Here is a 14,989-nt window from a genome sequence, read left to right on the forward strand (position 1 = left end):
CTAGCAATAGATGTGTGTGTGTGGTGCAGTAATAGTACAGATGGGTGTTGATGTCAGACTGGTTATGCGTTGTGTGAGTGTGTGTGTTCAAAGAAAAGGCGTGTTGTTGTGTGATAACAAGGTGTGGGAAAACATTGAATGATCAGGACCAGTCCAGGACCACAAGGACAGGGCAGCATGGTGGCTGCGCACTCCTGCAGGGGGGACGATGCAATCACAGGGGAGTCAGAAAGGTGGAGCACCTGGGCCGAAAGGGCGAAATGAAGATGTTGTGAATGGAGTAATTAATCAAACCTCGAGCTAGGGGCCTGGCGGATGAAACAGAATGCAGAAGCGTTTGGGCCAATGCCAAAGGGTCCAAGTCTCGGCCAGACACGTGCTGACGTGACGAATGACTCCGCGCTAAGCCCGTCGGCGTGGGGACCGTCTCGCTAAAAGATTCAGCTGCAGCGAGCGTAGGCCCAGTGAGCTGTGAATAGCCTTTGAAGCTATAGCGACGCCTGGCCCCGATCCACCATGGCCGATGGCTCGAAAAAGAGGAAGCAAGTCCCAGGCAACACGGGGCCTGGTAATTCAGTCAAGCGCACCCGATTCCAGCAGAGACCGCAGCACGTCATTCCCGCCATAGCGACCAGCAACGCGTATCCCAATGGCGAGATCAACGTCAAGAACTTTCTCAAGTCGCACGAGAATGAAATCAAGTCGCTCGAGGGCGCCATGAAGGCGGCCAAGAAGGGGCAATCGCGACGGGCCTTTCAAGATGTGCCGCGGGGGTTGAGGAGGAGGACGGCGAGCCACAATCCGCATCGCGTGCCAAAGAGATTGCGCATCCGGGCGCGGCAGGAGGCGAAAGAGGACAACACTCCAATTTCAAGAGGTACCGGCGGGAGCGGTGTTGGGAAAGGGAAGAAGAAGCATCTGAGGAAGGCGGGGAGGGAGAACAGCAGGCAGGTCGCGAAGAAGAGGAGGAACGCCAACACCACTGCAGCTGGGACAGACGACGACGGGGACGCAGCAATGGAGGATGCGCCCACGCAAGTCGCGACGCCCCTACCACCGAAGCCGAAGCGCAGATTTCCTGCCCTGGCCACGCCCGCTACCCCTCCATCCCGATTCCGCAGACGACAGCGAGACAAGACATGGCTGCCCACGCATCTATGGCATACCAAGCGCGCAAAGATGACGGAGCCAAAGGAGCCGCTCTGGCGCTTCGCAGTTCCGCTGCAGCCAGCAGTCAAAGCATACCGTCTGACACACAGAGCCGCGACCCAACGCGGAGCCGTTGCATGGGATATGAGCTACATGTCAACGCTCAGTCTCGAGGGCCCGGAGGCTAGTATAACCTCGCTACTGAAGGGTCTGCACTTTGCTGTAGACGGCGCAGAAGACCCGTGGCAGAACAGAGGGAGGGCTCAGAAGTGGAGAAATGGTACCAGAGCCTGGGAAGGCTGGATGTACGAGAGAGAAGCAAAGCCGTTGGAGAAAATCGCCCAAGCGACTGTCATCTGGTGTGCCCCGCATGCAGGCAGCAACAAGACGAAAGCCTTTGTTCGCGTGCATCCGAGCGCTTTCTTGCAGCTCTGGAACCAAGTGGTTAGGACGGCGAAAGTGCAGAAGCCAGCTGTCACCGTTCGCGATGTCCGCTTCGATATTGGTTCTATCGAGATTATAGGTCCTGCCGCTGCAGAAGCTCTTTGCTCGATTCTCGCGCCCATGTCCTCGCCGGATGCAGGGCCTAATACTCCCGCGTCTCTTTGGCCCGCCCTGGCCTCTGTGACAGACGCTGCGTCACTACCCAACGGTGCGCTCTTGTCTTTTGACATTTCAGATCCCCGACTTCGCGATCCTCCTCGCACGTCGCCCGTGGCATACGACCAACAGTCGCTGGCTGCCTTGACGGAAACCCTTGCCTCCTGGCCACTCGACAACGCCCCAGTCCCAGCCTCCATCTTCGATACCAACAGCCGCCTAGCCGCACAACGAAGCATGCCGTCGCAGAAGTCTATAAACCGTCGGAAGAGCGCATGCACATTGGGCGAAGACCCAGAGCCACGCTCAACCGATCCGCGTATCCCGACGCTCGTACTCGCGTCGCGAGAAAGCAAGTCTTGGACCGTTCTTCTTCCCTGGAAGTGCGTCATGCCAGTGTGGCGGCAGATCATGCGCTACCCGGTGTCAACAGGCGGGAATCCAATTTTTGGTGGCTTGAAAGAAAGACGGCAGGTTGACTTTGAGCGCTCGAGGCCGCACTTCCCGTACGACCATCCTGGGACGGAGGCGGGATGGAGTTGGGAACTACGCGAGCGGCAGAAGAGGAAGCACGAATGGACTAAGCGTCCAAAGGGAAAGAGGATTGAGTGGTCGACGATTGATCTCGGTAATGGCAGGAAGGGCGAGATTGGAGATCCTTGGTCCTGCGACTGGGAGCGGTTGGTTCCAAGACCAGAAGGAGAGACTGCCACTCCTCGAAAGGAGCCAGAGGAGTCTCGGACTCCTGTCAGACAGCTCTCTCACAGAGATGCAGTTGACTTGGTTGGCAAGGACAACGCTACGTTGGGCGGCTCTCCGGCGTCACCAGATGTATTCACTGCCAAGATCACAATGGTGCAGCGAGGAACGCCTACAGACTGCGCTCGCATTTACCGCCTGCCTACAGACGCACTGCTCCGAAGCGAATGGCTGGCCCTAATGCCACAGCCCGGCACCAAGCGTGCATCGACGAAGCAAACACATCGAGGTTCTGGCGGCAAAGCAGACCACGTCCAGCGCAGGGATCTTGCAACGAGTCTCCTGGACAGCGGGCCGCAGAAAGCAGGCGACGAGGACTACCCTCTTGTGCCCGACGAGGCGGACCTCATCGGCTTGGTTACAACAGGCAACTACAACCTCGCAGAGGGCATGCCGACAGCTATTGCGAATCTGGCGGTGCACAGAGTCGGCAGCGAACGCGTGTGCATTGTGAGACAGGCGGGGAGCACCATGGGCCGACTGGCGAAATGGGAGGTAGTCTAGACATTGATAGCTGGAATGAACATGATGCCCGATTACGTGGAGACGCAGCAGCTGTGGAGTCTTTTTTCTTTGCGAACACGCTGTTCTCGTTGTGTGGGGTAAGGTAGTGCTGGCTGCATGGCGCTAAATGTGTCCCCGGAGCAGGGATAGACGACCAAAGTCTGGCCGTAACTGACGCTAACGTCTCAGCAGCACTTTGTTGCACGCCCTGTAAACCACCTCCGCCTCCCGCTCCCACGGTTCAACGACAATGTCTGAGGACCGGCCGGCCGACGGCCAGGGCGAGGGCGTCGACGCTGCCGTGGGACTGCCCTCGGACGTGCTGCAAGAACTGGTAAGGAACCCTGTCCTCTCGATTACATAGGCCACTTCGCCATGATGCGCGCCCTTTGCTGACCAAGATGCGTGTCGCAGACTACCAATATCCTCGACGACCTGCTGAGCAACATTGTCTTCACTACGGCGCTATCGTGCCACCGCTCCGAGAAACTGCTGCGCATGCAGTCCGCCGCCACACAGGCCGAAACCATCGCGCTGGCGAACCTCGAGCCACAGTCCCAGAAACAAAACAACAACACCAACACGACGGGTGGCAGCGCGCCAACGATTCCCGTCGCCGAGACGCCCGCCGCAAAGTACGAGAACGGCCGCGTGTTCCTCAAGGGCAACCCGCTGAAAACGACGCCCGAGATTATATGTCCGCACTGCAAGTTGCCACGGCTGATGCATCCCATCATGGGCAAGGGGATGCAGAACCCGGATCTGACAAAGGAGTACTGCATGCTGTATCCGTTTGTGCAGCGCGCGGGCCACGACGTCTACGGCAACCCGTTTCCGACCGACATGGCCAAGAGCAAGAAGGAGCGCGAGCTCATCAAGCAGCAGCAGAAGAACGCGGAGAAGGAGAGCGTGGGCACACCAGGCTCGCAGGACACGGATATGGCGGGCGCGGGTGATGCAAAGGAGATTAAACTTAATACGGGTGGCAAGCCGGCGTCGTATATCCCCTGGCATACGTGTCCGAATTGTAAGCGGAGTTTGCTTATTACGCGCTTCGCGCAGCATTTGGAGAAGTGTCTGGGTATCAGTGGAAGACAGAGTAGTCGTAATGCTATGGCGAAATTGTCGGGACAGAATGGTGGCGGTACGGGTTCAGGGCTCGGCAACACGCCACTCGGAAGCCGTATGGGCACGCCTGCGCCCGGCGAGTCGACGGCATCGGCCACCACCACCACCGCGAACCACAAGACGAGCAGCAAAACAAAGGGCATCTCGCCTGTTAAGCGGCTCAAAGGCGAGAATGACGACGCGGACGCGGATGACGTGGACAACGAGACGCCGGAGCGCCGCAAGCTGATGAAGAAGAAGTCGTCGTATATCAAAAAGGCGGATCGCGATAGACCCATTTCGGCCCCGATTTCCATTGGGAATGGTAACGGGACGCTCAAAGTTAAATTGAAAACGGCGAGTGGGGCGAGTGCGAGTAACAGACCGGATCTGGGTGATAGGAAATATAGTGAGAGTAGTGAGCGGGGGGAGGGCAAGCGCGAACGCGATGCGGATGATGTGGGTGGGGATTCGCCCAAGAAGAAGAAGATTAAGATTAGTTTGGGTGGTGGTGCTGGCGCGAAGGATAGGGCGAGGGCGAGTGCGAGTGTGGAGCCTTCGGTGGGTGTGGCGAGTCCGGAGTAAGAAGAGGCGGGGTTTTTTGAGAGTGTAGAGTGTGGTGTGTACAAAACATGCATTGGAAAACGGCGTTCATTTTGGGAAACTTGGGGGAGGGAAGTGGGGGGATAATATACCATGGCATGGGAATTGGGGGGGATGAGGGGGGGAATGTTGTTCCTTCAAACCCCGGTGGCGTTATTATCTTTGTCCTTTTTTTTTGTTTACACAGATTGTTTTCTTGCTTTGGTTGGCGTATTCGGGTGGGAGATGGGTCGGGAAGGACGGATCGACTTTGTATTTTTAGTATCTGAGAGGAGAGAAAGAGAGAGAGAGAGAGAGAGAGCATAGATTGCATGCATGAACGGCATGATTGTCGTCTGTCTAGAGAGTCGAGTGTCTTCTTTCTGCCTCTGTGACATTGGAAACCAAAGATTTATATAATTGCATTGGATGGGTAACGGCCAAGTGGAAAGAGCAAGGTGTCTACATCGTAGTGTCCAACATTGCTGGTTCGTCTTGATTTCGCGTCAACAACTTGAGGAACAGCTTTTCTTACACAGAATGCGATCCGATTCTCATAGTTATAGTTATAGTCACGGTAGTATGTCTGAGACACCGTAAGTAACTGTTAAACGTCATGTGGTGGGTAGAGCGAGTATGTGTCCAACTTCCACTTCCTACCAACCCAAAGTCTGTAGAGTACAATGTTGAAATCCAGGCAGCATGTTCTCTACTCATTATCGTACCAGGAAGGGCAGCTACCACATACAAGAAACAAGCACTTGTAAACCTGCTCTGATGACAAGTCACATGACTAGACCTCCTCGCCCAGGTATTGCGTAGTGTTAGTGACGCTGATACTCTCGAGTACTAGCCAGCAGGTATTGGCTAAAGATCTTCCGTTGTTGAACGGTTATCTACATGATGTTGATCTGGAGAGTGATAAAGCCACATGATCTTTCGGTGATTTTCAGGGTTGACATTCTGGCAGAGCCTTGGCATGCCCCGAACGACCAAGTACACCACAACGTCTACTGGAGATGCTGAAAACGAGATGAAAAAGTTGGAATTGGCGTGATATAGTACTGAGGGAATGTAAACAATACTACATGTGACAGTAAAAGGCTTATACCAACCACATAGGCTCAGAGTCAAAGGCAACAGCCACCGACGACAAGGTCAACACCCGAGCATCTCAAAGACACGATGCATCGAACAAACACAGTCTCCCTATTGGCTTCGAAGACTCGAAAGCCCCTGTCATGCTGCGTTGGATGCTCATGATGACCTCGACGAGCAGACATGGCCGTATCCCAATGCGGAACTATGCAAAAATGCACTATACCCATACAAGTTGTGCAAATCCCTGTCTTTTCGCACGAATCCAGTCTTTCCATACCGAGCGAGAGCTTCGCATTCGATTGGTATGAAGAAACAGAGCGTAAGAGGGGTGTGGTGGTAGTGCCGGAGGCCTAGGGTGTCAGGCGAGATGGGGCTTGGCGAGTCGATTTCGCACTGTATATACTCGCATCCCCCCCTCCCCAACCCTTCCCCGTTCTTTCCCCCCTCCATTCCACCAACCCACCACATCTCTTCTTCATCTCAGAACCAACTCGAAGGTGCTGAAGAGTCATTGGAGACCACTTCCAACTCTTTCCTGATATTTCTTGGTACAGGTTGGACCGTCCTGTCACCATGCCGTCGTCGCCATCCATGCAGTCGGCCCCCCAGCCATCAGCCTTCCTAACAAAGAAGCATGATACGCATGATTATCGTCAGACGACGTACTGCAACGGCAGCAATGTTCAAATCGAAGAATCTCGTCGTCACCGCTGGGCAGGTTGGAAAGCCGAGCCATCAGTCCAGCCATACGTCGACTTCGTCCTCTATCCCATAGGAAACGAAGGCTCATATCCACAAAGCGGCTTTGAACAAGTCTCCTCACAAGCTCACCCCGCACCTCGAAGGAGAGTCGCAGAGCCCAGCTCAGAGTCACACGTGACTTTCGCCAAGCGTTCGTCCAAGGCTAGACCAGGGTCGGTGATCCTTCACGTCGAAGCAAAGTCAAGCCAAAGACTGTCTTCGAAGACGAAAGCATCTGTGAAAGCGTCCACTTACTCCACACCTCCGACACCTAGGCTGAGTCGGCTGTCGACACCAGAATTCGACAACCTGGACGAGGCGCCCTTTTGTGGCTGTGATGTGGAAGCAAATGCCGGTAAGCGTTGCACAGAGTGCAGCAGGGATGTCAATGTCTGGTGATTGGATCTCTGGGTTGTTTGTGGTTCTTGGTGTCTTTGATTATGACGGTCGTTATATGTGGGCTGGTGTTTTGTTTCTCTGGATTGACTTTGTCCCTGGTCTTTGGAGTTGACATGTTTACCAATGAAGATACGAAGGCTGCGGATAAGTATGGGCCTCGTAGCTGTATACCATTCGTAGCCATGCCAGCCTTGCCGTGCGTCGATGGTTCTGGTTCCAAAAAGTGCAACGTCGCACAAAGACTTATTCCTGTGGCCTCTCGCTCTCGACAACAAAGTATTTGCCAGACTTGCGCTCAGCCGAGCCCAGCACATCCCAGTCCTCAACGTCTCGAGCATCGACAGGCGTAGCGTCTCGTTGTAACCGCTTGTGATGCTGTCCTACGACCTTCTCTTTGCCCAGGGCGTCCTTTAGTGTCTCAAGCGTGATTGTCTGTTCTTCTTCCGCGGCCTTTGACTCATCGCGTATCGCCCTAAGAGGCTTTACGCCCGTTGTATCCACCTCTTGTATCTTGCCCACAAAGTGTAGCTGTGCTGCGAGTGTGTCCAGCATCTTCTGCTCTTGTTCGGGCGTTTCCGGCGGCGGGAGAGCGGATAGTCGTAGGAGATGGTGCAGCTGCTGAGAGGTGATCTGGGGAGCGTCGGGAGCGCGTTTCGTTGGTGGTAGGAGAGACTCGACGGACCATGTGGGCTCTGCTAGCAGCTGTTCCAGCTCGTCGGGATGAACACCTCGGGCTGCCCACGAAAACTGGTCCTCCTTGGGGTTTTTATATGGGCGTAGAGGCGAAGGCGTGTATGAGCGTGTTTGCGGGCATTGCGAAGGTTTGTAAAACCTCAAGGACGCAAATGCGCGACGTGTAGCCATGGTTCTTGTAGGTGCGTAAGGCGGGGCAATGTAATCGTCCAGGCGGGCTGGAATGTCTGCTGTATGGTGTATAACCTTCAGCGCGGCAAAACCAACACAGTCTCCAGTGGCATCGCAAGACGTGAGCGACGCTGCTGTGAATGCAACGTCGTGAAGCTTGAGGCGGGCTGCAAACACTAGCGCAGAAACGGTAAAGCCGCCGCCGAGGTCACATCACAGCCCTCTCGCATGGGCCAACGTGGGTCGTCATCGCTCATTGAGACGGCCAGCGCAGCCACCTGTCTCGACCAAAGTTTCAACACAACCTCTGCCTATACAGTCACATCTCATAATCCTTCCCTCTCTCCCGCAAAGAACCTCAACCCCCAAGAACTCAGCAACCATGGCCGGCGACCCACGAGCGCTGCTGCGACAGGTGGGGCCTTCCAAGACTCAGCCACAAAGCAGATAACTGATATTGACGTGACACAACAGGCAGAAGCATCATTGCAAAAGGCATCTGGTGGCTTCAGCTTCTTCGGCAACAAGCAAGACAAGTGTATGATCTGAAAAGGAGCACATCTGCGCCTTTCGACTGACGCACGTGACAGATGAGGCGGCCGCAGATCAGTTCATCGCCGCAGCAAATGCGTTCCGGATGCAAAAGATGGGTATGGTCAGATGCGTGCTGAGAAACGATCCCGTCTTGAGAACTAACATGGACCAGGCAAGGAGGCAGGCGAGGCTTTCGAAAAGGCAGCATCGGTACAACGTCAGAATCTAAACGAGCCTGACGACGAAGCAAACACGCTTACAGACGCCTTTAGTAAGTTTCTCTGTTCAAACATCTTCCTGTCTTGGAATGAACTGTGACTGATTCACCATCAGAGGCCTACCGCAAAGATGACCCAGAAGCAGCTGCGCGGTGTCTAGACAAAGCCATTGCGCATTACTGCAGCAAGGGCAACTTCCGGCGCGCAGCCACCCACAAGCAGAACCTCGCCGAGCTCTACGAAGTCGAGCTCGGCGACAACACGCGAGCTGCAGCCGCATACGAGGAAGCAGCCGGCTGGTACGAGAGCGACAATGCTGAAGCACTTGCCAACAAGCTCTGGCTCAAGACAGCCGACCTCGTTGCTCTAGAAGGCAAGGACTACTACAAGGCCATTGAGCTTTACGAAAAGGTGGCCAGAACTTCAATCTCTAACAACCTGATGCGCTGGTCTGTCAAGGAGTACCTACTCAAGGCTGGTATCTGTCAGCTGTGCACAGGCGACCAGGTCGGTGTCAACACTGCGCTTGACAGGTATAGAGAGCTGGATCCAAGCTTCCAGCAGCAGAGGGAGCACGCGCTGCTTGTTGACTTGGCGGCTGCAGTGCAAGATGGTGATCAAGAGGCGTTTTCTGAGAAGGCATGTTCTTCTGACACACATTTGCAAATGCGCATCGTACTGACTTGTCACAGTTGTTCAATTTTGACCAGCTTACCAAGCTGGATAAGTGGAAGACGACGCTTTTGTTGCGGGTCAAGAACACGATTGAAGAGGGTGGCGAGGACTTTTCGTAGATATTGGTCAGCGTGGAGGTGTTTGTTGCTTGTGGCTGGTTTGCTTTTGTGTACGGTATAGACACATTTCGCGTTTAAGTCTTGCGAACAATGAGATCAACAACATCGTCTTTGGGCTGACCATTCATTCTGTGGTTGCTGTTGCCTACATGAATGCATAGTAACGATACTTACAACTAGGCTATGATGAAGTGAACAAAATCCTCGATCAGATTCAGAGTTGGCTTGGGCTAGATTAAATGCAGCAGTAATAATATTGTCACAATTGCAAGCACCATATATCGTCTCATGTTTGTATTCATCGTAGGTTTTCTATCTAAATCAAACCCACAGTAGTGTGAGATAACCACCCCACTTAGAGGGAAACCTAATATACAAGGAAAAGTCGTAAAGATCGTCTCGCTGCAAAACCATGACCAAATTTCGGGGCTCGAAACAAACCTGTCTTCACCTACAACTCCATATTCTCAACAAGAGGCTGAAGACGCTCCTTGAGATCCTCAACATCAATCTCCTCACCCTTCCAGAAACTCTGCTCGCCACCAGAAGTCTTGGGCGGAATCAAGACATCAGAAACGACCTGGATAACACCGTCGCTAGCAACGCCATCATGAACAGTGACACGCGAGAAGCCATTGATCCTAATCTCGACAAAAGGTCCATAGCGACCCACATCAACAGCAAGGTTCTTGTGGCACAGCGCAGTAGCCAGATCGTAATGGTAGCCACCCGGGCGCTCCTCAACCGTCTCCTTATCGTCCTTGCGCCCATCGTAAAAGGCGTCGGTGTACAGTGTCTGATCAACGACAATGTGGTACTCGAGCAGAGCTTTCAGATACTTCTCACCGTACTTTGAGAACAAGAACGCATTCGCGCGCGGGCCGAGCTTCTGGAACGCAAAGTTTGACGGGGCGAAGAGGGTGCCGCCGTTGTGCTCGTACTCGGTGCTGTTCATTTTCTCGAAGATGCCAGTCTTTGTGAGCGCGAGTTCCAGAGTGCTGAACTCGCCCGGCAGCAGGCCGATGATGGTGGCGACATTGGGGTGCGGCACGAGAATAGAGTCGACGCCGTGGACGACGCCGTTGGTGCCGAAGATGTTGACGGCGACGAGGCGGCTGTAGAAGTTGATTGCGGGACCCTTGAGTGTGACGCGAACAGTAAGGCGCTGTGGGTGGCCTAGGTTCTTGCTTGGAGTGTACAGAGTTGGGATGGTGTATGTGTGGAGTACGCGACCAGCAGGGTACAAGTCGTCGGTGACATGGTAGAGCAGGATGTCCTTCAAGACCTCCTTGGAAGGCTTGTGGTGGTGCTCGGGAATCTTCTCAAAAGCCTCGTCTGTGGGGGCAAAGACGGTGAAGTTGGCCTTTGTGCTGTTGAGCGCCTCCACAATGTCGTCAAACTCGTTGATCCACTTTGCAAGCTTTGTAGTGTATTTGCTCTCGTTGATGAGCTCGTAGACTGTGCGGTTCGGCTTCTGGTCGTGCGGAGGGTGGTGAGGCCCGCCACGGTGTGGCGGCCCATGGTGAGGAGGGTGCTCGGGATTCTCAAAGTCAATGACGCTGTCGTCGAATTGAGAGCCCTCTAGCCACGACTCGACGTCGGCACCAGCATGGTGGATCTTGCTGTAGACGTCCTTGGCGCCGTTCTTGACCTTGCTGAATGCATCGTCAAGGACGTTTTGGGCGTTGTCAAGAACAGTGTGAGCGTTGTCGACGAGCGACTTGCTAGACTTCTCAATGTTGATGTTTGAGAAGACTTCTGGCTCGGTAATGACGAATGCAGTCGCCAGAGGCAAGACTGGTACAACGCGTGAGAATCGCATGTTGACCTGATAATTGATGAGTGGGTGAACGAGCAAGAGTGGTAGCAGAGCACAAGTACTGTGACAAGTATCTAGGCAACCAAGCTAAGAGTAAGACGAGTCGATTACAACACCACTGCGTGGCGACGTTATTGGGGCGGAGCTCTCGGTAAGTGACCCGCTTGTTGGGTCTCGGACTACAACGCGGACCAACTCCAAACAACGACAGATGTGCTTGATGAAGTGGTTGAAAATGGCAACAAATGCTCGAGTTCTGCTGCTTTGCAAATACCGAAACCTAGTCTGAAGGTATACTCTCTACACACCGTCAAGGCACCGAGGCCGCGTACCGTGGAATGCAGGCTGTCAAGGACGCGTCAGTCGATCTTCCCCGCGTTCCACGGATGCGATGGAAACGACGAGACTACGTCATGATCACCAACTCCATCTCAGATCTCACCACCCGAAACTCTGCGCGTCTCGTAGCCATCAACCGGGTAAGCCTGCATCGGCTCTTTGGAAGAGTTTGACGGAGTTACTCCCGATGCCGCTGCGATCTCCAAGAGGTTTGTTGGGGCAACATCAGGTATGGAAGATTTGGCGTTGTCTGGGTGGGCGCTGCATCACGTGACGGCGCGCTGTCGGCGAAACGACGCACCGGGCAATGGCCAGAATTCCGTCATTGACCCATCCATGTGCATCAAGGCTACTTACTTCCGGATTTCGGTCAGTAAAAGATTCGTCACTATGCGTTATTTTCCTGCTGCAAGGTACGAGGCTAGATTGGCCAATCCTGCAAAGAGGAACGTGTTTGGTTCCTTTGTTTGCCGGACCCGCGGTTGAAGTCTGTCGCTGACTTGCGTTGCGGAGCTTGAGAACAGCCCTCCATTGGTTATGATACGTCCCACGAGATCCGTTCTCTGCCAGAATCAAGCTTTTTACCAAGCAATTGTCAAGCTTTTCAACGCGGATTCTGCTTAGACTGCACATCCCATTTTGGCTGCATGGCCGACGTGGCTGTGAGCGACAACGGACGTAATGCTTCGTCATGCATATGTACGTTGTCAACGTCTACCAGCAAACACTCGTATAAAACTGAAATTTCCTGCTTGATATACGCAAACAGTGCATCGATCTCAGTCTCTACTAACACAACCACCTCCAAATATACATCACAATGGCCGGACTCGCAAGACACGTAGACACGGATGAGCTCCTTGAGACACTCAAGGACCATCCGGTTCACAAGGCTGGAGGCCACCAGTCGGCGAATCGAGCGACCTCACACATCACACCTTACTCGAGTCGCTATGCTGCTGGCACCGAATTATCAAAGTTCAAAATCCCGCACGATGGTGCTCCTGCTGATGTCGTCCACCAGCTGCTCAAGGACGAGCTCGATCTTGACGGACGGCCCAGCTTGAACTTGGCTTCGTTCGTTGGAACCTACATGGAGAAGGAAGCCGAGCAGCTCATGATTGAGAACTTGTCAAAGAACATGTCGGATGCTGACGAGTACCCGGCCATGATGGACATGCACGCGCGATGTGTATCCATCATTGCCAACATGTGGGGCGCACAGAAGGGCGAGAAGGCCATCGGATCGGCGACTACTGGTTCTAGCGAGGCTATCCATCTTGGTGGCCTCGCCATGAAGCGTCGCTGGCAAGAGAAGAGAAAGGCTGAGGGCAAGGACACTTCGAACCCAAACATCATCATGGGCGCAAACGCACAAGTCGCTCTGGAGAAGTTTGCCAGGTACTTCGAGGTCGAGGCTCGCATCCTTCCCGTCAGCGAAGACTCGTCCTACCGTCTGGACCCAAAGCTGGTCAAGGAGAACATTGACGAGAACACAATTGGTGTGTTTGTCATCCTTGGTTCCACATACACTGGACACTACGAACCTGTGGAAGAGATCTCCGATATCCTCGACGCTTTTGAGAAGGAGACTGGTAACGATATTCCTATCCACGTAGATGCTGCATCTGGCGGCTTCATCGCTCCCTTTACCCATGCGAAAGCTGGCAAGAAGTGGAACTTTGAGCTGCCGCGAGTCAAATCTATCAACACCAGCGGTCACAAGTTTGGTCTCGTGTATGCTGGTGTCGGATGGATCATCTGGCGAGACGAAAGCTACCTGCCCAAGCACCTCATCTTCGAGCTTCACTACTTGGGTGGAACAGAGGAGTCGTACACTTTGAACTTTTCGCGTCCTGGAGCTCAAATCATCGCACAATACTACAACCTGATCCATCTAGGGTTCTCGGGATACCGTGCCATTATGGAAAACATGTTGGCCAATGCACGTCTACTCAGCAGGGCGCTCGAGCATACGGTACGACATCAAATCGCTAGGTAGCACAAGTAGGCCTACTGACATGACATTCTAGGGCTGGTACCGTTGCGTCAGTGACATCCACCGCAAGAAGGGCGATTTCAAATTCGAGCAGGGCAAGAAGCAGTACGACGAAGGCGAAACAAGCGCAGACTACAATGCCGGTCTCCCAGTCGTTGCATTCACTCTTACCGACGACTTCCACAAAAAGTTCCCCCACGTCAAACAAGAAGCGGTCAGCAACCTGCTTCGAGCCAAGCAATACATCATCCCCAGTAAGAAAGACCACACCCAACCCATCATCAGGCTTGCCATAACTAACTTGGCACGCAGACTACCCGCTACCCCCAGGCGAGGAGAAGACCGAGATCCTCAGAGTAGTCGTCAGAGAGAGCCTGTCGCTCGACATGATCGACAGGCTCGTCACTGACATATGTGGCGTCACCGAGATGCTGATGAAGACGGATGCAGTCGATCTTGCAGCGTTCCAGCCCGGTGCGAGCCCGAGCATCGAGAAGCAGCATGCCAATAAGGGACTGCGGAAAGAACACAAGCACAAGGCGCAGAGACCGTCGTCGGATGGCGTCTATCGCACTGTTTGCTAGAGAGGTTTGCTGGTCTTGGCGGCGGAGGAGAATGGTTTGTGGGTGGCGCGGTGGTCGGTGTGGCGTGATGATCAGGCCATGCGGCGTTGAGGCGGTTTACGTTAGTCGGAATTAGATGTTGAGCAATCTCGTCAGGGGAACGAATATACGTTAATGATGGAAATGAGCAATATTGATGGTACATGAAGCAATAGTTTAGTAGTCCTTGTCGTACAGATGTTTTCCTTCTTTCCTTTCTCTGGTAACTTGTTGCTGCTCCATCTCTCTTTCGTTAGGCTTCGTACAAATATGCCGCAAACCCTAACGAACTAATCGATGGGATAGTTCCCCAAGATTACACAGTCTTAGCCTTGAGATGCCATGCTACTAGCTCTTTCTACCCATCAGGTGCCAAACTCGACGGCTACATGCTAAAGCAGCTGATGTAGTAGGATAAGGTTCATTTCGCTTCTGCCTAGACTAGGTTGAAAGTATACCGTGATTGCATTTTGCGAGCAAAGAAAGTGCAAGATGTGACATGTTCTCTTTCACACCCGGAAGAGGCACGTTTTTAGACGCTGTTTCACTTCAATCACGCATCCTCCAATGTCCTCCAGAGAACCTTGTGTTAGTTTCAGCAGCAATCTCCGAGCCCTACTATAGCACATAAGCATCTTGTCAAGCTATGGCTGATCATTTCGAATGGAGCCATCTGGATAGAATGGACTTGTTGGGGGTAGCAGCTTGAATCGCATCCACGACGTGTTACTTGTAGGTTTATCGATATTGCATGGAAGTAGGTAGGTGTCGTAGAATGTATTCACAGTGCGAAGTGTAAATCCAGAGATGCCGCCATGAAAGAGTGGGCCGAACATGCGCTATGCCTCTTTGGATACGATGAGTGTAGGAGAGAAAGG

The 14,989-nt window shown here is 53.5% G+C and overlaps 6 protein-coding genes across 6 annotated transcripts; 4 read left to right on the plus strand and 2 right to left on the minus strand.

Moving 5' to 3' along the window:
• Positions 1 to 516: 516 nt before the first annotated feature.
• On the plus strand, positions 517 to 3,012 carry ACET3X_008847 (uncharacterized protein; the record flags this gene model as incomplete). Its single annotated transcript, XM_069455622.1, has 1 exon — positions 517 to 3,012. The coding sequence occupies one exon, from the start codon at positions 517 to 519 to the stop codon at positions 3,010 to 3,012; it is 2,496 nt and encodes an 831-aa protein (XP_069302924.1).
• Positions 3,013 to 3,262: 250 nt separating this feature from the next.
• Positions 3,263 to 4,704, plus strand: ACET3X_008848 (uncharacterized protein; the record flags this gene model as incomplete). Its single annotated transcript, XM_069455633.1, has 2 exons — positions 3,263 to 3,346; positions 3,427 to 4,704. 2 exons carry the CDS (start codon positions 3,263 to 3,265, stop codon positions 4,702 to 4,704), a joined length of 1,362 nt encoding a protein of 453 aa, XP_069302925.1.
• A 2,481-nt stretch (positions 4,705 to 7,185) lies between these two features.
• On the minus strand, positions 7,186 to 7,806 carry ACET3X_008849 (uncharacterized protein; the record flags this gene model as incomplete). The annotated part of the gene is made up of 1 exon (XM_069455644.1): positions 7,186 to 7,806. The coding sequence occupies one exon, from the start codon at positions 7,804 to 7,806 to the stop codon at positions 7,186 to 7,188; it is 621 nt and encodes a 206-aa protein (XP_069302926.1).
• A 264-nt stretch (positions 7,807 to 8,070) lies between these two features.
• ACET3X_008850 (uncharacterized protein) lies at positions 8,071 to 9,469 on the plus strand. Its single transcript, XM_069455655.1, has 6 exons — positions 8,071 to 8,221; positions 8,281 to 8,344; positions 8,397 to 8,456; positions 8,513 to 8,611; positions 8,674 to 9,197; positions 9,251 to 9,469. Exons 1-6 carry the CDS (start codon positions 8,189 to 8,191, stop codon positions 9,350 to 9,352), a joined length of 882 nt encoding a protein of 293 aa, XP_069302927.1. The 5' UTR covers positions 8,071 to 8,188; the 3' UTR covers positions 9,353 to 9,469.
• Positions 9,470 to 9,803: 334 nt separating this feature from the next.
• On the minus strand, positions 9,804 to 11,174 carry ACET3X_008851 (uncharacterized protein; the record flags this gene model as incomplete). The annotated part of the gene is made up of 1 exon (XM_069455666.1): positions 9,804 to 11,174. The coding sequence occupies one exon, from the start codon at positions 11,172 to 11,174 to the stop codon at positions 9,804 to 9,806; it is 1,371 nt and encodes a 456-aa protein (XP_069302928.1).
• A 1,156-nt stretch (positions 11,175 to 12,330) lies between these two features.
• On the plus strand, positions 12,331 to 14,093 carry ACET3X_008852 (uncharacterized protein; the record flags this gene model as incomplete). Its single annotated transcript, XM_069455678.1, has 3 exons — positions 12,331 to 13,488; positions 13,544 to 13,763; positions 13,822 to 14,093. The coding sequence occupies 3 exons, from the start codon at positions 12,331 to 12,333 to the stop codon at positions 14,091 to 14,093; spliced, it is 1,650 nt and encodes a 549-aa protein (XP_069302929.1).
• Between the last annotated feature and the right edge of the window lie 896 nt (positions 14,094 to 14,989).

This window comes from Alternaria dauci, chromosome 9, assembly GCF_042100115.1.
Source record: "Alternaria dauci strain A2016 chromosome 9, whole genome shotgun sequence".
Lineage (NCBI taxonomy): Eukaryota > Fungi > Ascomycota > Dothideomycetes > Pleosporales > Pleosporaceae > Alternaria > Alternaria dauci.